The 27,392-nt window shown below is 41.7% G+C and overlaps 1 protein-coding gene across 2 annotated transcripts in view; it reads right to left on the reverse strand.

Annotated features, from left to right (window-relative positions):
* Positions 1-27,392, reverse strand: part of MAN2A1 (mannosidase alpha class 2A member 1) — a 208,032-nt gene that overhangs the window by 149,805 nt on the left and 30,835 nt on the right. For both annotated transcript variants that reach the window (XM_044947248.2, XM_025292149.3), the window contains exons 2-3: positions 17,895-18,152; positions 10,522-10,666 (exon numbers count right to left, since the gene is read on the reverse strand). In XM_044947248.2, coding sequence (XP_044803183.2) covers positions 10,522-10,666; positions 17,895-18,152 — 403 coding nt within the window. The remainder of the gene's footprint in view (positions 1-10,521; positions 10,667-17,894; positions 18,153-27,392) is intronic.

Below are 27,392 nucleotides of genomic sequence, written 5' to 3' on the forward strand. Positions count from 1 at the left end.
GTCCAAGGTAAGGAGCACAGGCTGCATTTTGCTGGAGCAGCCGTAAAGAGACACCCCGCAATCAAGGTAAGAGAAACCCAAGTAAGACGGTAGGTGTTGCGAGAGGGCATCAGAGGGCAGACACATTGAAACCATACTCACAGAACACTAGCCAATCTGATCACATGAACCAAAGCCTTGTCCAACTCAATGAAACTAAGCTATGCCCTGTGGGACCACCCAAGACGGGCGGGTCATGGTGGAAAGGTCTGACAGAATGTGGTCCACTGGAGAAGGGAATGGCAAACCACTTCAGTGTTCTTGCTTTGAGAACCCCACGAACAGTATGAAAAGGCAAAATAATAGGATACTGAAAGAGGAACTCCCCAGGTCAGTACGTGCCCAATATGCTACTGGAGATCAGTGGAGAAATAACTCCATAAAGAATGAAGGGATGGAGCCAAAGCAAAAACAATACCCAGTTGTGGATGTGACTGGTGATAGAAGCAAAGTTCGATGGTGTAAAGAACAATATTGCATAGGAACCTGGAATCTTAGGCATTTAATCAAAGCAAATTGGAAGTGGTCAAACAGGAGATGGCAAGAGTGAACGACGATATTCTAGGAATCAGCGAACTAAAATGGACGGGAATGGGTGAATATAACTCAGATGACCATTATATCTACTACTATGGACAGCAATCCCTTAGAAGAAATGGAGTAGCCATCATGGTCAACAAAAGAAATGCAGTCTGAAGTACAGTACTCGAATGCAATCTCAAAAACAACAGAATGATCTCCGTTCATTTCCAAGGCAAACCATTTAATATCACAGTGATCCAAGCTTATGCCCCAACCAGTAATGCTGAAGAAGCTGAAGTTGAAGGTTCTATGAAGACCTACAAGACCTTTTAGAACTAACACCCAAAAAAGATGTCCTTTTCCTTATAGGGGGCTGGAATGCAAAAGTAGGAAGTCAAGAAACACCTGGATTAACAGGCAAATTTGGCCTTGGAGTATAGGATGAAGCAGGGCAAAGGCTAATAGAGTGTTGCCAAGAGAACGCACTGGTCACAGCAAACACCCTCTTCCAACAACACAAGAGAAGACTCCACACATGGACATCACCAGATGGTCAACACCAAAATCAGATTGATTATATTCTTTGCAGCCAAAGATGGAGAACTCTATGCTATTGTATGCTAAGTCACTTCAGTAGTGTCCGACTCTGTGCAACCCCATAGATGGCAGCCCACCAGGCTCCCCCATCCCTGGGATTCTCCAGGCAAGAACACTGGAGTGGGTTGCCATTTCCTCCTCCACTGCATGAAAGTGAGAAGTGAAAGTGAAGTTGCTCAGTCATGTCCGACTCTTAGCGACCCCATGGACTGCAGCCTACCAGGCTCCTCTGTCCATGGGATTTTCCAGGCAAGAGTACTGGAGGGGAGAACTCTATACAGTCAGCAAAAACAAGACCGGGAGCTGACCGTGGTTCAGATCATGAACTCCTTATTGCCAAATTCAGACTGAAATTGAAGAAAGTAGGGAAAATCATTAGACCATTCAGGTATGACCTAAATCAAATCCCTTATGAGTATACAGTGGAAGTGAGAAATAGATTTAAGGGCCTAGATCTGATAGACAGAGTACCTGATGAACTATGGACGGAGGTTCGTGACATTGTACAGGAGACAGGGATCAAGACCATCCCCATGGAAAAGAAATGCAAAAAAGCAAAATGGCTGTCTGGGGAGGCCTTACAAATAGCTGTGAAAAGAAGAGAAGCAAAAAGCAAGGGAGAAAAGGAAAGATATAAGCATCTGAATGCAGAGCTCCAGAGAATAGCAAGAAGAGATAAGAAAGCCTTCCTCAGTGATCAATGCAAAGAAATAGAGGAAAACAACAGATTGGGAAAGACTAGAGATCTGTTCAAGAAAATTAGAGATACCAAGGGAACATTTCATGCAAAGATGGGCTCGATAAAGGACAGAAATGGTATGGACCTTACAGTAGCAGAAGATATTAAGAAGAGATGGCAAGAATACACAGAAGAACTGTACAAAAAAGATCTTCACGACCCAGATAATCACGATGGTGTGATCCCTGACCTAGAGCCAGACATCCTGGAATGTGAAGTCAAGTGGGCCTTAGGAAGCATCACGATGAACAAAGCTAGTGGAGGTGATGGAATCCCAGATGAGCTGTTTCAAATCCTGAAAGATGATGCTGTGAAAGTGCTACATTCAATATGCCAGCAAATTTGGAAAACGCAGCAGTGGCCACAGGACTGGAAAGGGTCAGTTTTCATTCCAGTCCCAAAGAAAGGCAATGCCAAAGAATGCTCAAACTACCGCACAATTGCACTCATCTCACACGCTAGTAAAGTCATGCTCAAAATTCTCCAAGCCAGGCTTCAGCAATACGTGAACCGTGAACTTCCAGATGTTCAAGCTGGTTTTAGAAAAGGCAGAGATCAAATTGCCAACATCCACTGGATCATCAAAAAAGCAACAGAGTTCCGGAAAAACATCTATTTCTGCTTTGCTGACTATGCCAAAGCCTTTGACTGTGTGGATCACAATAAACTGTGGAAAATTCTGAAAGAGATGGAAATACCAGACCACCTGACCGGCCTCTTGAGAAACCTATATGCAGGTCAGGAAGCAATAGTTAGAACTGGACATGGAACAATAGACTGGTTCCAAACAGGAAAAGGAGTACATCAAGGCTGTATATTGTCACCCTGCTTATTTAACTTCTATGCAGAGTACATCATGAGAAACGCTGGGCTGGAAAAAAGCACAAGCTGGAATCAAGATTGCCGGGAGAAATATCAATAACCTCAGATATGCAGATGATACCACCCTTATTGCAGAAAGTGAAGAAGAACTAAAGAGCCTCTTGATGAAGGTGAAAGAGGAGAGTGAAAAAGTTGGCTTAAAACTCAACATTCAGAAAACGAAGATCATGGCATCTGGTCCCATCACTTCATGGGAAATAGATGGAGAAACAGTGGAAACAGTAGCTGACTTTATTTTTCTGGGCTCCAAAATCACTGCAGATGGTGACTGCAGCCATGAAATTAAAAGACGCCTACACCTTGGAAAGAAAGTTATGACCAACCTAGATAGCATATTGAAAAGCAGAGCCATTACTTTGCCAACAAAGGTCCGTCTAGTCAAGGCTATGGTTTTTCCAGTGGTCATGTATGGATGTGAGAGTTGGACTGTGAAGAAAGCTGAGCGCTGAAGAATTGATGCTTTTGAACTGTGGTGCTGGAGAGGACTCTTGAGAGTCCCTTGGACTGCAAGGAGATCCAACCAGTCTATCCTAAATGAGACCAGTCCTGGATGTTCATTGGAAGGACTGATGTTGAGGCTGAAACTCCAATACTTTGGCCACCTCATGTGAAGAGCTGACTCACTGGAAAAGACCCTGATGCTGGGAGGGATTGGGGGCAAGAGAAGGGGACAACAGAGTATGAGATGGCTGGATGGTATCACCGACTCGATGCACAAGAGTTTGGGTGAACTCTGGGAGTTGGTAATGGACAGGGAGGCCTGGCGTGCTGCAATTCATGGGGTCGCAAAGAGTCAGACATGACTGAGCAAATGAACTGAACTGAACAAGGTAAAAATAGGAGAAAAACAAGACATGAGGCCACTGCAATTATTCTGCTAAATATGGTGATGGATCTCAGTGGAAACAAATACAGGGAAATAGAGGCCAAGAAGGCACAGTGAAGGGAATTGAGTAAATTTTCAGCAGAGAGTAGAAGCAGAGTCAAAAATGAAGATGAGTCTTTGAAAACTCAGAAACCTGCTGATTCCTCTAAATGCTTTTGAACTCAGATATCCAAAAGAACCCAACCTTTTTGCCAGGTGATTCAGTATCATCTAATAGTTTTTAAAACATATCAGCTTCACTTCCATTAACTTGTTTGAGATACAGCATTTTTTTTTAACCTATGTAAGATATTGTCACTGGAAATTCTACCCAGCACCACAAGAATCCATTTGCATTTCGATCAGGACAGCTGGATTTGGTTCACACTGCAGCTGTATAATGACCAAATGTGACCTCTTTCTATATTGCTTTTCTAAATTCCCTTTAAAAGACCTGCATACCTTGATACCTGACACCTGCAATTGTGAGGTCACCCTCCAAAATATTGTCTAAATCTGTGCTTCCCTGTGTTACTTCCCTCCCGTGTTAAGAATTTCATCCCTGAGTATTTATCTGAACCAAATGAGGATACTTCCAGACTAGTAAGTCGTGTCCAAACAAAGTTTGGTCAGTTGAAATAATGAAAAGTATCTATGAGAGACACGCATATTCCTTTGGGGGCATTACTCTTAGGATATGTGAGGAGTCTACTAACTTAGCCTTATGAGCAAGCCAATACTGGGCAAATTATCAAAGTTTCTAGAAGAAATCATTTAAAATCTGGAAAATACTGCTTCTCAATCACTTTCCAATTGTACAATATATAGCAATGAGAAAAACCACTCACCATTTCATGTACTAATGCAGTATTTAAGGACTAAGCCATCTGTTTCAATAAGGACAGAAGAAAAGAAAGGATAGCGTACAGTGTAGTGAGGTGTCTACTTTAGCAACGGTCACTAAGATGTTTTATACGATTAATACTAAAGTAGATGACATTTGGCTTAGAAAAACTTAAAGACATTCTTCCTAGAAGCTCTTTGTGTGGTTTTATAAGCATTACCTGCAAGAGGCAATATTAAAAGTAGTTATGGATTCTGATTCCAGACCCAGATGACTCGGGTTCACACCCAGCCCTGCCACAGACACAGCACTCATCCTCTGTTCTGTCTCAGTTTGTTTTGTTTTTTCATCTGTGAAATGAGGGTGAAAACACGATTTTTATCATAAAGTCGCTGACAGGATGGATGGATTCAAAACATGGCTCAGACAGTAAAGCATCTGCCTGCAGTGCAGGAGATGTGGGTTCATCCCTGGGTCAGGGAAGATTCCCGGAGCGGGAAATGGCAACCCACTCCAGTAGACTTGCCTGGAGAATCCCATGGAAAGAGGAGCCTAGAGGGCTACAGCGCATGGGGTCACAAGAGTCAGACACGGCTTTCACACACACACACACACACACACACACACCTAGAAGAGTGCCTGGAACATGGTAAGTCTCCATGCACCAGCACTTAATTGTATAGCCAGCACAGTGGTGAGCTCTGAAGCACCCAGGATTGAAGACAGGCAAAAGTAACCAAAATAGGGTAACTGCAAGATGTTTAATAATTACCTACATTTCAGGCGCTACCTGACATTTGTGCTCCTAAGGAATACAGTCCAGTGAGAGCCCAATCAGACTTATTTCCCTCTAAAAAGGAATATCAATATACCAATTCTAGAGATCTCTTAAAAACAAGTGCCAAAATTTCTTAACATTTAAGAGTGCCAGATAAAATACAGGATGACAGGTTAAATTTGAGCTTCAGATAAATAATAAATGTTTAGTGTAAGTGTGTACCATATGATATTTGCAGCACATGTAAAAAATTATACATTGTTTATAGGAAGTTAAAATGTAAATGAGCAGCCTGTTGTTGTTTTCTTTTTTCCCCAGCTAAATCTGGCAACTCTATTAACAAGCCAAAGTTCAGATAAATGTGCTAAATTAGCCAATGCCCATAAAGCAAGAAGAAAAGAAATACCAGCGTCATTTGAACTAAACAAAGTATCCTAAGAGACAGTATAGTAAATGGAAAATATATGAGGCTTAGCATCAGGCAAATCTGAGCTCCAATTCACCATCCTCGGCCACTTTTATAACTGTTTAACTTTGAAAAAACAACTACACTTACTCTAGCCCCACTGTCCTCTCCTGGTAAATGGGATTTGAATTTACCACTTTTCAGGGTTGCAGGACAGGTTACACTAAATAACGCACACCCAACACTCCCTGAGGCCACACAGGCAATGAAGGTCACAGTGTCTTAGCTCCAGAAACACAAATTTCCTGTACAGTAGCCAAAATCAAAGAACTCACTTTACCCCACAATAACTAAACAGAAAAACATATGCAGTCCCCACTGTTGCCACAAAGCTCGCCTTCTCCCGACCGCCTCCTTCCACCTGGCGGTCTCCTCCAGCAGCCTGAGCTCTGTCCCCTCGGCCTTTCGCCTGCATGGACGTTCACTCACCCATGGAGAACCAGAAATGTTCTCTCCGGACTGTGCTTAAAAGTATTTGAACAGAAGAGCTGGGAAATAACATTCCCCCTGTGACGTCCTCACATTTCTCTTTTCCACTGACTATTTAAGAATAAGGATACATAAGCAAACTCATTTCAAATTATCATATAATACAAAATGCAAAAATCGTTCTCTTAATTTTCAAAAAAAAAAGGCTGAAAATCCTAAACACTCTTGAGTCAAAAATTCTGCAAAAGAACTGAAAACTCATGAAAGAAAATTATTTTCCAATGCAACTCTTGGGCCCAGATCTTCCTTCTGTTTTGGAGTCACACCACATGGGGAGATTATTTTCTAATGTTCATTTTACAAATTGCTTGACTAGCAATATGCTGTCCAATTTTTCATTTAGTATACCTTATCTTCTCTCTACACACTTTTTTCCTTGGAAGGAAAATTAACTATTTCCACAGTTAACTAGCAGGAAGCAAAGAATTAAGATTGTAGATATAAAGGTGCTGTAATGGTGTTTTAATCAGCTTATTAAATACAACATGAACATGTATCAGTCAACTAACATTTAATTTCATGGTCTATGATTCAAAACTTTTCAAAAGCGTAACAGTACACAATTATCAGCATTTACTTAATTCCTTTCCAAGTCTGTTTTAACTCATGTAAACCATATAAAATATCACATGATAATGGTTACATGTCCTTATGTACTGGAAAAAGACATAGTTAGAAATTTTATTAATATATAAATATAACTTGAAATGTACCTTTTCAATTCAACCCAAAAAGAAAAATATCTCCACACACAAAAATGCAGGAACATAATTTTTTAAGTATGGTGACTTAATATAGGAATTTCCTAAAAATTTATCTCAAATATTTCTAGCCCCAACAGACAAAACTCCACTGATGAAATCAACTACTGGGCTAAAGTTTGTTTTAAATTGTTGCTGCAGAAAAAGAAAAGCTCTCTATAAATTTCATTTACAAGTAAACTGCACGTTCATTTAGGAGTATTATACAAATATTTCCTATCACGGAGTGACATTTTAACTTGGAATGTATGTGTACATACTCATCTCTTTTCCTCTACTGAAGAGTGGTTTTTCATGATCTGAATGATTCCATTTTTTACAGAATAATTTAGTTATCTAAATTCTATTTTTGTTAAGGAGCAATGAAAATTAAGTCAGTAGGTTCTTTTCTCTAGCATTTTGCTTGATAGCAAAAAATTGCTTTAGTTTTAAAAGGTCTGTTTCTGACCATTACTTTTGACTCAAGTGGAGAAGGGCCTGAGGGTAAAGGTCATTAACATCTTTCACTAAGACAAAAAGATTCAACTGTGGTTGCTAGGATACCAACAGACAGATTCATTTATTAGTCAGGGACAATTATTCAGAATGCCTTCTCACAGAACAACACACCAACTGCAACAGGAAGCTTAATGCAAACAAAGTTTAAAAGGCAGAGACAGTCCCTGCCCTTTAAGAGCTTAACATTATTTGTTATTGGTATTCAAAATTATACAGTGCACTTTAAAGAAGCTATTTTTTAAAGGAATGGAAATAAATAGACAACAAGAAGGAGGACAGTTAAGAGAATAGGCCAAAGAATAAGTCAGCTGTTCCATATTCCTTTGTTCATTAGCTTATTTAACTGAATCAGTCTGTACTATGTGCTGGTTACTGTTTGAGTATTAACAACCCAGTAGTTAATAAAACAAAGTTCAAGCCCTCATTGAGCTTACACTCCAGTAAGAAGACCAATAAAAAGTTTGTATCTGTGCTGATATGCAAGCATCAAGTGTGTGTGTGTGTACACAGTGTGAAAAAGTTGTGAAGGGGCATGGAGGCAAGTCAGTGAAGGCTTTACACATATTTAGCGAAGACTATATGCCAACTACTGGGCTAGGCAATGAGGACAGTGTGTAACAAGAGACCCACGTTCTCTGCCGCTCTGCCGATCCAGGTAAACCAACAGGGAAGTACTCAGGTGCCACTTACTGCCTGTGTAACCTTGGCAAGTTGGTAACACCTTCAGCATGAATAGTGGCACTAACCTTCAAAAGTTATTGTCAGCATTAGCTGTTTATAAAACATCTGGCACCCTGCCTGGTAAACTACAAATTTTATTATTTCAGTTAAGACCCCATGTTACAGAATAACAAGAAATGAGATCAGTGGAAATTGAGGATGGCAGAAAAGAGGAAAGGATAATAAATGTCTCTAAAAAATAAAAAAGGAAGGAGAGTTGTGTTCACATGAGGAGGTCTTGTGAAACACACTGGTTAAGTGTATTTATAAACCTATAAGGAATTCCTTGGAACTCCTATTATGGATTTGGAATTATGGAAACATAATGGAATCACATCACAAACGCAATTAAGTGATAAGAATTAAACTAAGATTGGCAGGGAAAAGAAGAGGAGAGAACAATATAAATAATAAAACCAGCTTGGCCACTATCTCACTCAATGAAGGGATATTTCAGAGTAAATGAGATTTATAGGGGAAGAAAAAAAATCTGCCGTCCTACGGTCTCAGATCCCATAGGTGAAGTGTGAGCACCTCACCTCAATGAGTGAATCCAAATATAAATGAAGATAGTATGTCTTTCATATGTATCTCCTAAATGCAAATGTACTATTTAATCTGGTGCTCACGTGGGTAAATAAACAGCAAAAGAAATTTCGATTAGGTATGATTTTCATCACCTTCTACATTTACTTTATAACTCAATCTCGCTCTACATTTACTTTATAACTCAATCTCGCTTACGATGCTGCTCCACCTACATGACCTCCATTTCATAGATACACAAATAAACAAGCCCAGGGACAGCTGGAGGCATGCCTCACTCAGGCTGGCCCCGAATCGGCAGCCCCTACACGGTGCAGGCTTTCTTGCACGCTTAGCTGCTCAGTCGCGTCCGACTCTTTGTGACCCTGTGGACTGTAGCCCGCCAGGCTCCTCTGTCCATGGGGTTTTTCAGGCAAGAATACTGGAGTGGGTTGCCATTTCCTTCTCCAGGGGATCTTCCCAACTGAGGGACAGAACCTTTGTCTCCTGCATTGCAGGCAGATTCTTTACCTGCTGAGGTGATGACTTAAAACACATAAGAGGAAACGTCAATGAGACAAATAGAGCTAGATGAAGACATTAAGACCAAAGACAAGGAAACCAAATCAGAAGCTGATGTGTAGTAACTGCTCATCACAAATTTTCAGAATATTGATTTCATATATATATAGTCCTTCTTCTCATACTAAATACTGAAGTACACTAGAGATTTGAACGCTTCAGCACCCAAGCTCTGTCTTGGAGACTATCTTTCACATCTAAAAGCAGCATGCGTGGGCAAACACACACAGGCAGGGCTTCACCAAAGCATGCGTCCAGACGTAAAGCAACAAGCTCTACTGTCTGAGAAAGAAACACATAAAAATATAAACTAGTGGAAAAGAATATGACAAAATCAAATGTTGAGAGCAAAAACATGCAAAGTAGTAAATGAATATGGTGCCTCTGATAGTAACAATGAAATTGAGAAAAATAACAAACAGAAGCATAGGTAAGTCAGTCCTTCAAAAGTCTTTGGAAGTACATTCCAAAAAATCCTGCAACTTAATTCATGGGTCATTTACTCATTACCTGTGTCCTCACACTAATAAAGATTAACATTGAGTTACATTTCCCATTATCATTTTAGCAACTTTCCTCTACCTTGGGTGGAAACATCTCTGGCCCCAATAAATACCAAAAGGTGTCACATGAACGAATATCAGCATTAATGGCAATGACAGCAGTTATTCCTGGGCAGTGCAACGTGCCTTGAACCTTTCACTCTATGAAGTGAATACTTGATCCTGTCTCTACCTGGGAAAAAACTTCCTCTGGCCTAAAGTTGTCTAACACTGTTGGGGTTGGGACTCACACTCATGCATGCTTGAAACCAAGGCTCTTAACCACTTTATGCTGTTTCTATATTTTAAAGATACAAACCTTACCATGAGCATTCTGAATTTTCTAATGCAGAGTTTATGGACATGAAATAATTCTCTCACACAATATTTACAAAGTAACTAAAATGAACTATCACTACCTTATACGCATGTAACTTTTCATCTCCCAAAGCTGAGACCTTCTTGTGTTTATTCCTATTTGATACTGCACAAGTATTATCCTTGAATGGCCCATAAATTGATAAAATGAGAACACTGTAACATACAAAATATGTTAAAAGTCAGAGAATAACATCCCCAAAATTTGAAAAGTAGGTTTAACTAATTCTCATTAAAATACTTTGGGCCTACAAGGACTTAATAACTTCCAGATTTTTGAAGTGCAGATTTTACCTGGGTCATTATGGGAATGAGGCACCACAAAGACTTGAAGGGGCTTAGTGTCCCATTCATCAGGTTTATAAGTAATGTCAAATCCTTGCTTCCAAACTCCACCATCGGGATTGTCAAAAGGAATTAGACTGTAAACATCCAACATCTAAAATAGAAAGACAAAAAAGTTAAGTTTAATCATGTATGCAGCGTGTTAGTAAGTCGTGTCCAGCTCTTTATGACCCCATGGACTGTAGTTTGGCAGGCTCCTCTGTCCATGGAATTCTCCAGGCAAGAATACTGGAGTGGGTTGCTGTTCCCTTCTCCAGTTAATCATGTATAACCATTATTAATTTAAACTTCATGTTGGGAATATTTGCTCAAAACTACTTGTTGCTGTACTTTGTATATATATTTTAAAAAAATGAAACTATTTCTGTAGACCTTAACTAAAAAGGTTAAGGCAGAACACATTTAACCATCATTCAAAGAGTTAAAATAAAGATTAAAATTGTGCTACATAATAAACCTGATAAATAACCCCGTTCATCTTTTGTTCCTAATATAAAATAACTTCATTCAATTCCTCTTCCCCTACTTTACTTCCAATACAATTTAATAGAAAAGGATGGGAACTGAAGAGCTAACAAAAAATTTCATTATGATCAAATATTTTTAGCATTTTCAAACAAAGTACTGAAAATTATTTTATAATTTGTCTTTATTTTATAACCAATCTCCTATATTTTAAATTCTATATCTGAATGGAAATGGATCTATAGATATTCTTTAATTTAGCTTATGTATGTTTACCTTTTTTATACTAAAAATAAAACTATAACAGGGTTAGCTAGGTTTAAAATAATTTTTTTTTTAATTGAGATTTAGCTTTTAAGTGTTCAAATGTTTGCTAAGTTCCAAAGTAGTATTTCTTCTAAATAATAATCCATTTGGGGAAAAAAAGAAAAAAATATTAATGTTTGCTAAGTTTGCTAAGTTCCAAAGTAGTATTTCTTCTAAATAATAATCCATTTGGGGGAAAAAAGAGAAAAAAATATTACAAGAAAACAAAGTCAAACAAACCTAAAGACTTATTTTTCATACTCTCTGTGATACTAAGTATGACAAAGAACACAACCCTCCTTTGGTAAAATTTAAACTACTTGAGAAATTACATCCTAATTAATACATAAATGGGTTACAACACAGTTTTTTAAGATAACAAACAAATTATACGAAAGTGAACACAAAATATTTTAAGAAAATAACATACCTTTTACTTGGAAACTTACAATATAAATAAAATGTCCCAAAGATAAGAAGGGCTGTCTGTGAAGCAGCAGGAAGAGGAGACAGAACAGTCGCCACTGGCCCTGCGGGTCCTTCTCAGGCCCTGCAGCTCCCAGCACCCTGCTGCCTCGCTCTGCCTGAGCTCCATGACTGCTCTGCAACTCCTTTCTAGCTGGCCCAGATTTAGGACCACCCAAAAAAGATTTTATTGTTTCCCTTTAAAGGTACTTAATTAAAACCTAAACACAGCCAAGCCTCAGAGAAACAGATATCCCTTCAAAGCCCAGGATCTTGATCCTATCTGAACCTGGCCACACACTAGCTGATGAGGCTGGAGCACAGAGCCAATCCCACTGTCCCCAGCTTCCGGCTTAACAAGCGGGCCACGGCCTCGAGAGCATATCATGCTCTCTGTCCCCAAGAGTCAGTGAAAGCTTCCACACTAAAGCAAGGCCAGAGCCAACTCCTTTTGTCCAACTTTAAAATATTCACTCCTTAGGGTCCTGCACCAAGATCCAGTTTCCCGTCCAAGGTACAACGTTAAAATAGCTCTCTGTCAATTTGTAGAACGGAATAAATATGAGTGACGCACTCCAAGTTTAAGAAAGGCAGGAGTCCTTTCTTACCTTAGTTCTCAACACCACTACCCTCTAAGAGCAGTGCTACTGGAGGAAAAAATTGCATTGGCCAAAAAGTTTGCTTGAGTGTTTTCTAAGCTATTACAAAACACCCAAACAAACATTTTGGCAAACCAATAAAATGCAAGCTAAATACATAATTTAAATTTCTCTAATTCAATGAAATTGGTAACCTCCAGTTCAAGACGGTGGAGCAGAAGATGCGCTAATCTTCTCCTGCCGAAGCACCAAAATCACAACTAGCTGCTGAACAACCATCGACAGGAGGACACTGGAACCTAACATAAAAAGATACTCCATGTCCAAAGATAAAGAAGACGCAGCAAGATGTAGCAGGGGCACAATCACGATAAAATCAAATCCCATACCTATCGGGGTGAAAAGTGAAGTCGCTCAGTTGTAGCCAAGTCTCTATGACCCTATGGACTGTGTCTCACCAGGCTCCTCTGTCCATGGGATTCTCCAGGCAAGAATAACTGGAGTAGGTTGCCATTTCCTTCTCTAGGGGATTGAACCTGGGTCTCCCGCATTGCAGGCAGATGCTTTACCATTTGAGCCACCAGGGAAGTTATCGGGGTGGGTGACCCACATACTGGAAAGCAACAACACTCAAGAAGTTTTCCCATTCTTGGGAAGGTTCAGAACCCCACGTCACGCTTCCCAGACTGGGGACCCAACAAAGGGACGGGAATCCCCAGGGTATCTGACCTTGAAGGCCAGCAGGATTTGATTACAAGACTTCCACAGGATTGGGGGAAACAAAGATTTCAGTCTTGGAGGACAAAAGCAAAACCCTGCACACACCAAGACTCAGAGGGAAGGAGCAGCGACTCCACGGGAACAAGAGCTGCCTGCTAGTGCTGGGGGGCTCCTGTGGGGGCGTGGGTCAGCAAGGGCTCGCTACAGGGACCGGGGACTGGCAGCAGCTGTCTGGGAAGGTCCCTTTGGCATAAACTCTCTTGGAGGTCCCCAATAACCCAATCACAGAGCCAGTAGACCCAAGGGCTGGCTGGCCTCAGGCCAAAATACTACCAGGGCGGGAGTGCAAATCCAGCAGATAATTGGATTAAAGCTTTACTGAGAAAGGCACTGCCTACCAGAGCAAGACCCAGATTTTTCCACCACCAGTCCCTCCCATCAGGAAGCTTACACAAGGCTCTTAGCCTCCTTCATCACAGGGCAGACAGAAGAAGCAAGAAGAACCAGAATCCCACAGCAACTAAAACAAAATCACCATGAAAAAGCTGAAAGTTACGTCCCAGATGAAGGGACAAGACAAAAACCCCAGAAAAATAACTAAATGAAGTGGAAATAGGCAACCTTCCAGAAAATGAATTCAGAATAATGATAGTGAATATAATTCAGGATCTCGGAAAAAGAATGGAGGCAAAGATTGAGAAGATGCAAACAGTGTATACCAAAGACCTACAGTGGACACGTTTTGGGTGGAGTCCAGGAGTTGGTGATGGACAGGGAGGCCTGGCGTGCTGCAGTCCACGGGGTCGCAAAGAGTAGGATACGACTGAGCGACTGAACTGAACTGAGAGACCTACAAGAACTAAAGAACAAACAGAGAAGAATAACTGGGACAGAAGCACAGGTAAATGACCTGGAGGACAGAATGGTGGAAATCACTGCTGCAGAACAGAATACAGAAAAAAGAATGAAAGGAAATGAAGACAGCCTAAGAGACCTCTGGACAACATTTAATGCACCAAAGTTCACATTATAGGGATCCCAGAAGGAGGAGAGAGAAAGAAAGGGCCTGAGAAAATATTTGAAGAGATAATAGTTGAAAACTTCCCTAATATGGGAATCAACCAAGTCCAGGAAGCACAGAGAGTCCCAGGCAGGATAAACCCAAGGAAGAACTCAACAAGATACATAGTAATCAAACTGACAAAAATTAAAGACAAAGATAAAATATTAAAAGCACAAGGGGAAAATGACAAATAACACACGAGGGAACCCCCATCAGGTTATCAGCTGATTTCTCAACAGAAACTCTACAAGCCAGAAGGGAATGGCATGACATATTTAAAGTGATGAAAGGGAAGAACCTACAATCAAGAATACTCTACCCAGCAAGACTCTCCTTCAGATTTAATGGAGAAATCAAAAGCATTCTAGACAAGCAAAGTTAAGAGAATTCAGCATCCTCAAATCAACTTTACAACAAATGCTAAAGGAACTTCTCTAGGCAGAAAACAAGAGAAGGAAAAGCCCTACCTACAGAAAATAAACCCAAAACAATTAAGAAAAAGGTAACAGGATCATGTGTGCGGGCATGCTAACTTGCTTCCGTTGTGTCCAACTCTGTGACCCTATGGACTGTGTCTCACCAGCTCCTCTGTCCAGGAGATTCTCCAGGCAAGAATACTGGAGTGGGTTGCCATGCTCTCCTCCAGGGGATCGTCCAATCCAGGGATCGAATTCTGGTCTACATATCAATAATTACCTTAAACGCAAACGGAGTAAATGCACCAACCAAGACACAGCCTGGCTTAGCAGATGAAAACATGTGTATGTATGTATTTTCACTTACCACATCACTCTGCTTGACCCCCTAAACTGCATGTAATTATTTTATATTGTTAGATAAATCAAGTTCCCATTATACTTTACAATTGTAATCTATACAATTTTTTGTATAGATTTTATTTTTTGTCTGGCTATTGATGGTGAAAACTAATAAACATCTTTTACTATTGTGATGATGTAACTCTTACTCACTTAATATCATTGTATCATGATTGGTCAACAGAAAATCATAGATAGAATTCTATATCACCAAAACTACCATTTAATAGAAAAACCTGTAATCACTTTTTGAAATCTAGATGCATAGCAGAATTATTTTGGTATTTTTAAAAAAATACAAATGCCCAGGTATTGCTTTTTTGACAGAGGTCCAGATATGTTTCTAATGAGCAGTCATGTTTAAAAACAACCAGACTGTATGAGAATCTTTTACTTTTATCTAGCTTGTTTCACTTTTTCTATTTCATATTCAGTGTTTCCATTTCATTTAGTTTATGTTTTCCAATTTCTCCATCGATTTTGGTTTTTTTTTATGTTCTTTCTCAAGCCTTTATCAAGCATATTAAAAAAGCTTTTGTATACATATATATAAATAATATGTATATATTTTAGAAAACTTATGAATCTTTGCCTAACTAAAAAGTTTATGACATTTTGATTCCACTTGTTTGACTTAGTATGAATAGAATTCTAGATTTCTAATTTTAAAAAATAGATATGCAATAAGCAACAAAGGTTTTCTGTATAACACAGGGAACTATAGTCAGTATCTTCTAATAACCTATAATGGAAAATAATTTCACAAATAACATATGTGTATAACTGAATTACACACACAAACAAAAAGAATTCTACTTTCTGGAATTTAGTTATGTCTACCTTTTTGCCAGCTTTTCTAAATATCCTATGCACATCTAAAAACAATGTATGAAGTACAAAATATTAAATATATTTGTGTAGGACATGATTAATATAAATTAATTAAGTCACTGCAGATGGTGATTGCAGCCATGAAATTAAAAGATGCTTACTCCTTGGAAGGAAAGTTATGACCAACCTAGATAGCATATTAAAAAGCAGAGACATTACTTTGCCAACAAAGGTCCATCTAGTCAAGGCTATGGTTTTTCCAGTGGTCATGTATGGATGTGAGAGTTGGACTACAAAGAAAGCTGAGTGCCGACGAATTGATGCTTTTGAACTGTGGTGTTGGAGAAGACTCTTGAGAGTCCCTTGGACTGCAAGGAGATCCAACCAGTCCATCCTAAAGGAGATGAGTCCTGAGTATTTATCGGAAGGACTGATGTTGAAGCTGAAACTCCAATGCTTTGGCCACCTCATGCAAAGAACTGACTCATTTGAAAAAACCCTGATGCTGGGAAAGATTGAAGACAGGAGGAGAAGGGGACGACAGAGGATGAGATGGCTGGATGGCATCACCGACTCGATGGACATGAGTTTGAGTAAACTCTGGGAGTTGATGATAGACATGGAGGCCTGGCGTGCTGCAGTCCATGGGGTTGCAAAGAGTTGGACACGACTAAGCAACTGAACTGAATTAAATATAAATCAATTATATTTAAATTATTAATGACATCATTCAAGATGCTCCTATTCTTATTTTTTCTGCACTCGATATTCTCAGAGAAATGTTAATACATCTCATTATGATTCTATATTTTTCTTTTCCCTCATATTTCTTCTGATTTCTCCTTTATATATCTTCGTTTCTTTATTGTTAAGGTGTCTAATGATTTACATCATCTGTCTTCTTTGTGAATTATCATTAAAAATATTCATCTTTATTTCATTAAAAAAAAAAAAGAATCCAGGGCAGAGGAAGGTCTCTGTAAATAAATGCCAAAGTATAAAGAAAATAAAATCATACTACCTAGATAGGAAAAAATAAACAAATAAATAAATGAAAGATAGAAGTTATTTGAAATCCAAAATATAATATCTCAAAATTAAAACCCAACAGTTACTACCTGAAAGTAGCCTTAAATATTACTGGGCAACAAACTAAAAATACTAGAAATAAAAACAGGATCAAGCTAAAAATTCATAAATAAACCCTTTATAGAAAGGAAATCAATCAGAAAAATGAATAGCCTTATAGATCATAAAGAGAATGAGAATATCTCCTACTAAATGAAAATGGTAAAACTGATCATGTTTAGGGAAATATATTTCAACTTCCTTTTATAACTGCACAACTAATTTTTAAAATACAGCTCTGACTAAACCAAAAAAAGGAAAATAGGTGAAATTAACTTTGATGATATATTTTAACCCAATATATTCAAAATATTACCATCCCAATATATAATCAAAATAAAATAAGCAAGATATTTTACATTCTTCTTTCCACACTAAATCTTCAACACTTTGTGTGGATATCAGTGCATATCTCAACTCAGACTCGCCACACTTGGCGTGCTCCTTAACCACAGGTGGACAGCAACCTTCATCCTGGACAGTTCTAGAGCTCTTCCCTTCCCCTCACACAGAGGCGTATTCAGTAAAGAGAAGCTGACATCACACTGTGTGAAACTTCTTATGTATAGCAGATACACAGAAAGAGCAGGGCTTTTCTCGTATTCTCTAAAGGAAGGGGGAAAAAAATCTCTTTGCCAAGATTTAAACCTCTAAAGGTTTTCAACTAATATAGAAAATAAAACCTAAGAAGCACACAGAAAAGGCCATAGTCACATATTATAAAAGAAAGAAAAACTAGGAGAAACATAGAATTACATAATTTTATCACTAAAAAGAACATCGATGATCATGTGACCAATTAAATGATTTTACAAAAATGGAAACTATAATCCGAAGAACTTAGCAACTATAAACAGGTACCAGATCAAATCTAAAAAGACAAAAGCAAATCAAAGCCCAGTGATTCTTAATGAACGCATACATTACCTGTACATCTGAGCTCTGACTTCCACTCTGTGAAGCAAACAGACAGTCTCCAGGGCCAACTGCGAGGGGCAAATGTTCCAATGGCAGAAGACGAGAGCCAGCACCATGGCTGAAATTGCCTTTTGAGTTTTTCGTACCATCCTCCACAGATACACTCAAATTGATGACTGAGTCTCTAATATTTGAGATGATTTCATTATTCTCAGCTAGCAAACGTTCCAAATGGTCTATTTTTTCTTGCAACATTGAAAGCTGACCCTATAATAAAAAAGAAAAAGACAGCTATATGAAACTCTAAGACAGCTCTACTGAGACAGACAGCATTTTTTTTGAAACTATGTGCCTGACCAAGATGGTAGCTGCTCAGCCTTCACTCTTCTCTTGCACACGTGGGGTCACTGGAAGGGCACGCGGCTGGCAGGGTGAGATGCCTGTGTACAGCAGAAAACCTGCTCCATGGCTGCAGCCTCTGTTTAGTCATATTTTAAAATGTGCAAAACACAGACCAAGAAGACTGGGGCCTGTATTTCCTATTACCCCAAACCCAGTCCTAAAAGACCTTCAGGTCTCTAAAACACTAAGTGCAATACCATATTATATTCAGGTATGAAATTTTAAATTGAGGTACAAATGAGTCCAGTTACTTAAAAGAACAAAAAGTATGAACTTGAAAACAACCATTCCATTTCAGTCAGTAACACTAGTGAACAATCCTAAACAAGAACTACCATCAACAGAAAAATCTGGTCAACTCCTTTAATGAGCTGTATTGTGAAAAGCCTGGCGTGAACCTGCCCCAGCAGCTGCACTTAAGTCATTTAGACGGCTTCTACTCCACTGCGTACTTTTGTTTCTTTTAACTGATCCTCACACGTAGAGGCTTGCCACCTCTACACACAAACTTTCCTTTATAGAATAACCCTCAGCCTCTGGTCTGTAGGAGGCTGCTACTTCTGTCACACATGTCTAAGTAAAGGGCTTTCTCTGGTGGTTCAGTCAGTCAAGAGCTCGTGCAGTGCAGGGGACTGCCTGCAATGCAACAGACCAGGGTTCAATCCCAGGGTCGGGAGGGCGCCCAGGAGCAGGAAACGGCAACCCACATCAGTCCCAATCTTCGTCTTGTTCACTCCGATATCCCGGGTCCCAAGACACAGTACTTCAGTGCTTGTCACAGAGCTCTCTACACTTCTTCCACGCAACAAGAACGCTTGAGTGAACACCCTCTGCGCAGGCGCAGCGCTACATGCCAGAAAGACAGACACGCGTTAGACATGGTTCCCCACATGAGCAAACCAGGCCACACTGCGTTTGTGCCAGAGCAACAGCCTGCCCCACAGCTGCAAAAAGGCCTCATGAAGGTGTAACAAAACAAACGCGTGGAAAGCAAAACAAATGTGGACACCCAGAAACGAAATGTCTCTCACCAGTAAATAACAGAAAGACAGAAAGGAGAAAAGAAAAAAACATCTATATGTCCCAAAGTGAAGGACTAGTCAAACAATATAACTAATGTCATGAATAGTTTTTAGTCAGTAAAAATTTAGAAATACAATTTTAAAAATTGAGAAGCCATTTTCAGAAGATAAAGTGATGAAAACACAGTTTTAAAACTGTATGTATGACATGATTACTCACCTTTTTAATAAAAGATACATATAGAAATAAATAAGCAGGTTGACAATATACAGCCTTGACGTACTCCTTTCCCTATTTGGAACCAGTCTGTTGTTCCATGTCCAGTTCTAACTGTGGCTTCCTGACCTGCATACAGGTTTCTCAAGAGGCAGGTCAGGTGGTCTGGTCTGCAGATGGTGACTGCAGCGATGAAATACAAAGACGCTTACTCCTTGGAAGCAAAGTTATGACCAACCTAGACAGCATATTCAAAAGCAGAGACATTACTTGGCCAACAAAGGTCTGTCTAGTCAAAGCTATAGTTTTTCCAGTAATCATGTATGGATGTGAGAATTGGACTATAAAGAAAGCTGAGCACCGAAGAGTTGATGCTTTTGAACTGTGGTGCTGGACAAGACCCTTGAGAGTCCCTTGGACTGCGAAGAGAGCCAACCAGTCCATTCTAAAGGAAATGAGACCTGAATGTTCATTGGAAGGACTGATACTGAAGCTGAAACTCCAATACTTCGGCCACCTGATGCAAAGAGCTGACTCATTTGAAAAGACTCTGAGGTTGGGAAAGATCGAAGGCAGGAGAAGGAGATGACAGAGGATGAGATGGCTGGATGGCATCACCGACTCCACAGACATGAGTTTAAGTGAATTCCAGGAGTTGATGATGGACAGGGAGGCCTGGTGTGCTGCAGTCCATGGGCTTGCAAAGAGTCGCACAAGATTGAGTGACTGAACTGAAATGACATACAGAAAGCTGTGATCAAGATGGTAAAACTGGTTACAGGTACTTATACTTTCTTTAGTCTCTTATGAGTGGTTGTGGATTTTATAATGGGAAGCCAAGAGAAAGAATAATTCTAGTCCCAGGTATTGGCCAGTTCAACAACAGGAGGGAAAAAAGATCAACAGAGTGCTATCTACCCAGAGAAGGTCGCTTCAGCAAGCTGCGTGAGAGCTCACAGAGGCCTGAAGGGGCGAGGGGAGGTGTTCCAGAATGAGAAAGGTAAACACAAGGGGAGCAAGCCAGCAGGGAGGGCCTTCACAGGCAGGGCCGCGACAACGCTGGGGAGCAGTGTCCGGAGCTCTGCCTGCGGAGAGACGAGGAGCACGCGATGGCGGCAGAGCCCGCGCGCCTGAGAGCCCGCACGGCCCCCACGCGGACGCGCGCCGGGGCAGGCGGCAGGGCTGCTCCCCATGGCCGGCCCTTGCGGCCCCACGCACCGTACCCGCCAGGCTCCTCCGCCCATGGGATTCCCCAGGAAGAACACTGCAGTGGCTTGCCATTTCCACCTTGAGGGGATCTTCCTGACCCAGGGACTGAACCCTGGTCTATTATGTTGCATGCAGTCTCTTGCACTGCCCGTGGGTTCTTTACGGACTGAGCCACCAGGGGAGCCCCTCTACTTAGACATATAGGACAGAAATAGCCCACTGCAGGTCAGAACTCTAGCCTTTAAGGCAGCAGTCACCTCTAGGGTGGGGTGCCATGTCTCCACAAGGGAGAACTCAAGCCTGTTCATCAGGGTAGAGAGAAGCAGGAAGTGCAAGGTCTTAGCAAAGAACTCACCCTGCGGGACAAGCCCCACTTCTCCTAGTGAAAAGAGAGACTGACTATGGATCAATCCTTGACTAGAAACGGCAAAGCAAAGGAAACCTGGTGGGCCGGTGCAGCACCAGGTCAGGGCCAAGGAGAAGCTAGCTGAACTGTGGAGGCTGCAGGTCAGCAGCTGAGCAACATTAGAACAAATCTTTACAGACACACATCCATATCGGCTGACTGGTTCTCTGTGCAACGGTCAAAGGCAATCCCTTGGCATAACCCAGAGTCCACCCAAGGAAGCGAAAAATATTTCAGAGCTAGGTAGACAGTTGTCTAATCTATATACATTTTCCTAAGTGGACCAACAAAGGTCTGTCTAGTCAAGGCTCTGGTTTTTCCAGTAGTCAGGTATGGATGTGAGAGTTGAACTATAAAGAAAGCTTAGCACTGAAGAATTGATGCTTCTGAACTGTGGTGTTGGAGCAGACTCTTGAGAGTCCCTTGGACTGCGAGGAGAGCCAACCAGTCCAACCTAAAGGAGATCAGTCCTGAATACTCATAGGAAGGACTGATGCTGAAGCTGAAATTCCAATACTTTGGCCACCTGATGCGAAGAATTGACTCATTGGAAAAGACCCTGATGCTGGGAAAGATGGAAGGCAGGAGGAGAAGGGGACGACAGAGGATGAGATGGTTTGATGGCATCACCGACTCAATGGACATGAGTTTGAGTGAACTCCGGGAGCTGGTGATGGAAGGGAGGCCTGGCGTGCTGTGGTCCATGGGGTCGCAGAGAGTCGGACACGCCGGAGTGACTGAACTGAACTGAATGCACTGTCAAAGGCTGTGTCTGAAACAGGGGAAAATGTTTCTTCACTCATCATCACAATACCCCAGACTGACGCTTTTTGAAATCACTTCTGATGAGTTCTGTTGAATATTTCCAGCACCAAAGACACAAGCCTACTTCAGTGATACTTACAATTTCTACCACAGCAGGTAACAACAGTAAATCAAGTTCCTCTGATTCCGAGCAGAATTAGAATGTGTTGACTTGTCTGGACTGCAGTAAAAGCTACACACCCATAAAATAAAACCTTAGTCTAAAACGCCACCATTCCAGAGCTTTTAAAGATGCCGTGTGTCTTACCAGGCACTTATAACGTATAAATTAACTCATGGGTGCTATGTTTCTCCAGATCTTTCTGTACTTTCAGGATAAGATAATTTTGGAGCCATGCACATTGCAAAGTTACTTGCAGCTTAAAAGAACACACTGAAAAAGAGTTAATTCAGTTCTTTTGGGAAGGTGCTCACTGTGGCCGCAGTCCCATAACCCATGGATGAGAGCACTATGCAAATTAACATTACAGGTGATCGATGCTCCATGAAAAAGGATCAGGCAGGCACTTATGATGACTTTTAAGTTCATTGTAGCTTTAAAGATACAATGAGTGATCAGTACCTGGAACTCTGTGCTGAATAGTAAGTCCATAGAGAAAATCATGGCCTGGGGATACATTAGCATAACAGTCTAGTGAGAATCATTTTTTAAACTATATTATGTGGTAGAATAAAGTCTTGCTCCAAACATCTAAAATTCCTGAAATACACATACTTCCATAAGCAAAATCTGTATACATGTCAGAGAAGAGTGATATGACTTTAAAAAGATACACTTGCAGTCTGCATTAAAGTAACAAAAATCATAGACAATGTTTCAATTATGCTGACAAGTCAAAGAACACTGATAGTAATATTGAAAAAGACAATTTTCTGTAGGGCAAGAAAATCACTTGTGAGAAAACCACTTTATTCTTTGATTTGCTAATCAGTTCTAAAGGAAGGTCACAATGTTGACTGCCACGGAGTGGGAAAGAAGGTCACAATACTTGATTTATTCTGGTTTTGGTGAAAGAGAATAACTGAGTAAATGGAAAAAAAAATCACTGATAGCAAAGACTTTTGAGAGAAAATTCAGAGCCTACTACCAGCAAATCAGGATCAGTACTCATACTGTCCTGTCAACAGAATCAATCTATGTACATCTACTGCTACAGTTAAAAATTCATTATGCAATTACTTGCCCCATATAAGACACTCACTGTTGGGATTGCCATAACTATGACCACTCGAGCACAGCTGTATCTGCACATCATTCTTCCTGTTACAACTGAAAAGAATATGTGCCCTCCTGTCTCTCTGCTTCAAAGGCCAACACTCCACTGGCGATCTCTACACCCATCTCTCAATGGCTCAAAGGTATTCTTTTTGGCTAAATTCCCTCAACACTGCCTCATCAAATTCCCCTTCTAAAGGTAAGGCCTCCTCAATAGCATAACATTCAGTTCAGTTCAGTTCAGTCGCTCAGTCATGTCCGACTCTTTGCGACCCCATGAATCGCAACACGCCAGGCCTCCCTGTCCATCACCAATTCCCGGAGTTCACCCAAACTCATGTGCATCGAGTAAGTGATGCCATCCAGCCATCTTATCCTCTGTCGTCCCCTTCTCCTCCTGCCCCCAATCCCTCCCAGTATCACGGTCTTTTCCAATGAGTCAACTCTTCACATCAGGTAGCCAAAGTATTGGAGTTACAGCTTTACCATCAGTCTTTCCAATGAACACTCAGGACTGATCTCCTTTAGGATAGACTGGTTAGATCTCCTTGCAGTCCAAGGGACTCTCAAGAGTCTTCTCCAACACCACAGTTCAAAAGCATCAATTCTTCATCGCTCAGCCTTCTTCACAGTCCAACTCTCACATCCATACATGACCACTGGAAAAACCATAGCCTTGACTAGACAGACCTTTTTTGGCAAAGTAATGTCTCTGCTTTTTAATATGCTGTCTAGGTTGGTCATAACTTTCCTTCCAAGGAGTAAGCGTCTTTTAATTTCATGGCTGCAATCACCATCTGCAGTGATCTTGGAGCCCAAAAAATTAAAGTCTGACACTGTTTCCATTGTTTCCCCATCTATTTCCCATGAAGTGATGGGACCGGATGCCATGATCTTAGTTTTCTGAATGTTGAGCTTTAAGCCAACTTTTTCACTCTCCTCTTTCACCTTCATCAAGAGGCTCTTTAGTACCTCTTCACTTTCTGCCATAAGGGTGGTGTCATCTGCATATCTGAGGGTATTGATATTTCTCCCAACAATCTTGATTCCAGCTTGTGCTTCTTCCAGCCCAGCATTTCTTATGATGTCCTCTGCACAGAAGTTAAATAAGCAGGGTGACAATATATAGCTTTGACGTACTCCTTTTCCTGTTTGGAACCAGTCTGTTGTTCCAAGTACTAACTGTTGCTTCCTCACCTGCATATAGGTTTCTCAAGAGACAGGTCAGGTGGTCTGGTATGCCCATCTCTTTTAGGATTTTCCACAGTTTATTTTGATCCACACAGTCAAAGGCTTTGGCATAGTCAGTAAAGCAGAAATAGATGTTTTTTTGGAACTCTCTTGCTTTTTCGATGATCCAGCGGATGTTGGCAATTTGATCTCTGGTTCCTCTGCCTTGTCTAAAACCAGCTTGAACATCAGGAAGTTCACAGTTCACATATTGCTGAAGCCTGGCTTGGAGAATTTTGAGCATGACTTTGCTAGCGTGTGAGATGAGTGCAATTGTGCGGTAGTTTGAGCATTCTTAGGCATTGCCTTTCTTTGGGATTGGAATGAAACCTGACCTTTTCCAGTCCTGTGGCCACTGCTGAGTTTTCCAAATTTGCTGGCATATTGAGTGCAGCACTTTCACAGCATCATCTTTCAGGATTTGAAATAGCTCAACTGGAATTCCATCACCTCCACTAGCTTTGTTCATCGTGATGCTTTCTAAGGCCCACTTGACTTCACATTCCAGGATGTCTGGCTCTAGGTGAGTGATCACACCATCGTGATTAAATTAGGTCAAAGAATATGAAATTACCATTCTCTTAAGCTGGAAATAGTCAAATGTCACCAGTTTCTCAGGGTTCAACTTAATACTACAACCCATCCAAAAAAAAGCCTCTGGTGTCCCCTCAGCCCTGCCATTCCCTTCAAGGGCCGTACCCGTTACCAAAACACCAGTCCCTGTGCCCCTGCAGAGCGAGGCCAAACAGTAGTGACACTGGCGTTTGGAGCACAGACAGGGTCATTAGGCTCAGGCCCTGAGAGCCCAAGTTACTGAAAGTTTCAGCACAGCCCTCTTCTAGAAAGGTACAGGAGGGATGCAGTTAGCTGATACAGACATCATGTGGTTAGATCCTTTGTCCTAGAGGTCAGGTTATGGTCAGGTAACCATGATCCTGTAATCTCTCTCTAAGGGATGTTTTTCTCTGTCCTTACAAGAAAGGGCGAGTCCAGGTTCCGGCTAAGAGGAGGCGGTCTCAGTGGCAGCCCCCTCAGGGCCAGGGCCCAGACCCTGCCCCGGTCATCTGAGGAGCCCAAGTGGCCCGCAGGCTCCGCAGGCACTGGGAGGGCGGGCCCAGGGGCCCAGGCTGCGTCCCTGCACAGGGCCGCTGCTAACGGGTGGCAGAGGTGCACAGGGGAGGGTCCCCACCACCCCCAGGCCTGGGCTGTGGGGAGATGGGAGCCCTCGGAGGCTGCCCGCCTGCTCCTGGGCCTCCAGCCCGGCGGCTACTCGGAGGCCAAAGAGCTGGGCACCCTGAGGAGAAAGGGGGCTGCCTGTGACCTCTGACCTCGCTCTCCACCCAAGGACCACCCTCTGCGCAGTGAGAGCACCGAGCTCACTCAAGGACTGCTGGCATGCGGAGGGGCCCACCCGGACCAAAGGCAGAGCAGGACCTCGAAGGGCCGGCGACTCCTGCCTGCTCGGAGGCGGAGGGTAAGGGCGCAGGGCAGTGGCTGTGCTACTGGCCGCCCCTGGCTGCCCTCCGTTACAGTCCAAGCAGCCGCCTAAGGAATTCTCTAGATCCACAGCTTCAACCACGCCCTCCTAAGATGGAACACCTTTAATCAACCCAGTGGTAGTTTCTCATGGTACTTAAAACAAAAAAAACTGAAACACCTCACACTAGACTCAACAAGGACCTGCATATCTACCTCCCCACTGCACTCTTTCTCTCCTCCAACTTCCGTTCAGTCCCTCAGTCCTGTCTGACTCTTTGCGACCCCATGAACCGCAGCACACCAGGCCTCCCTGTCCATCACCAACTCCCAGAGTTTACTCAAACTCAAGTCCATTGAGTCAGTGATGCCATCCAACCATCTCATCCTCTGTCGTCCCCTTCTCCTCCCGCCTTCAATCTTTCCCAGCATTAGGGTCTTTTCAGAGGAGTCAGCTCTTCACATCAGGTGACCAAAGTACTGGAGTTTCAGCTTCCACATCAGTCCTTCCAATAAACACTCAGGACTGATCCCCTTTAGGATGCCGTGGTTGGATCTTCTTGCAGTCCAAGGGACTCTCAAGAGTCTTCTCCAACACCACAGTTCAAAAGCATCAATTCTTCGGCACTCAGCTTTCTTTATAGTCCAACTTTCACATTCATACATGACTACTAGAAAAACCATAGCCTTGACTAGATGGACCTTAGTTGACAAAGTAATGTCTCTGCTTTTTAATATGCTGTCTAGCTTGGTCATAACTTTTCTTCCAAGGAGCAAGTGTCTTTTAATTTCATGGCTGCAATAACCATCTGCAGTGATTTTGGAGCCCCCCAAAAATAAAGTCAGCCACTGTTTCCACTGTTTCCCCATCTATTTCCCATGAAGTGATGGGACCAGATGCCATGATCTTAGTTTTCTGAATGTTGAGCTTTAAGCCAACTTTTTCACTCTCCTCTTCCGCTTCCATCAAGAGGCTCTTCAGTTCTTCTTCGCTTTCTACGTAGCCACACCCTTCTCCTGTGCTGTGCTGCTCTTAGATGCTCAGGCGTCTGAAGCCAGGTCTCCCAGGCTGCAGGTGGGTCCTTACCGTCTGCGCCGGCACGGCGGCCCACCCCTTGTCTCGTCCCTGCCCTTAGCCAGCTCCCCCGCCTCACCCAGATCCTGCGCGGGCCCTCTCTGTAAACAGCGCTTCGCCGCTTCCCAGACGCCCCTCTGCCCGGTCTTCTCCAGGCGTCCTCTCTAAAATAGGCCTCCTTGTGTCACACTTCTTGTCAGCTTATTGTTTTGATTCTTCCACAGTATTTTTGCCGATTTTATCCATGTATTTTTTCCCCATCTTCATCACTAAATGAATCACTCTATTTAGAACAGGCACTACAGCGGTTTACTCACCACTGTACCCACTGCATTCTGATGCCGAGCACAACGCCTGGCACAAAACAGAACTGAAAATATTTACTTTAAAGAAAAAAGTGTGCAACACTTTTTTCTAAGACAAAGAAGC

Source organism: Bubalus bubalis, chromosome 9, assembly GCF_019923935.1.
Source record: "Bubalus bubalis isolate 160015118507 breed Murrah chromosome 9, NDDB_SH_1, whole genome shotgun sequence".
In the NCBI taxonomy this organism is placed as follows: domain Eukaryota; kingdom Metazoa; phylum Chordata; class Mammalia; order Artiodactyla; family Bovidae; genus Bubalus; species Bubalus bubalis.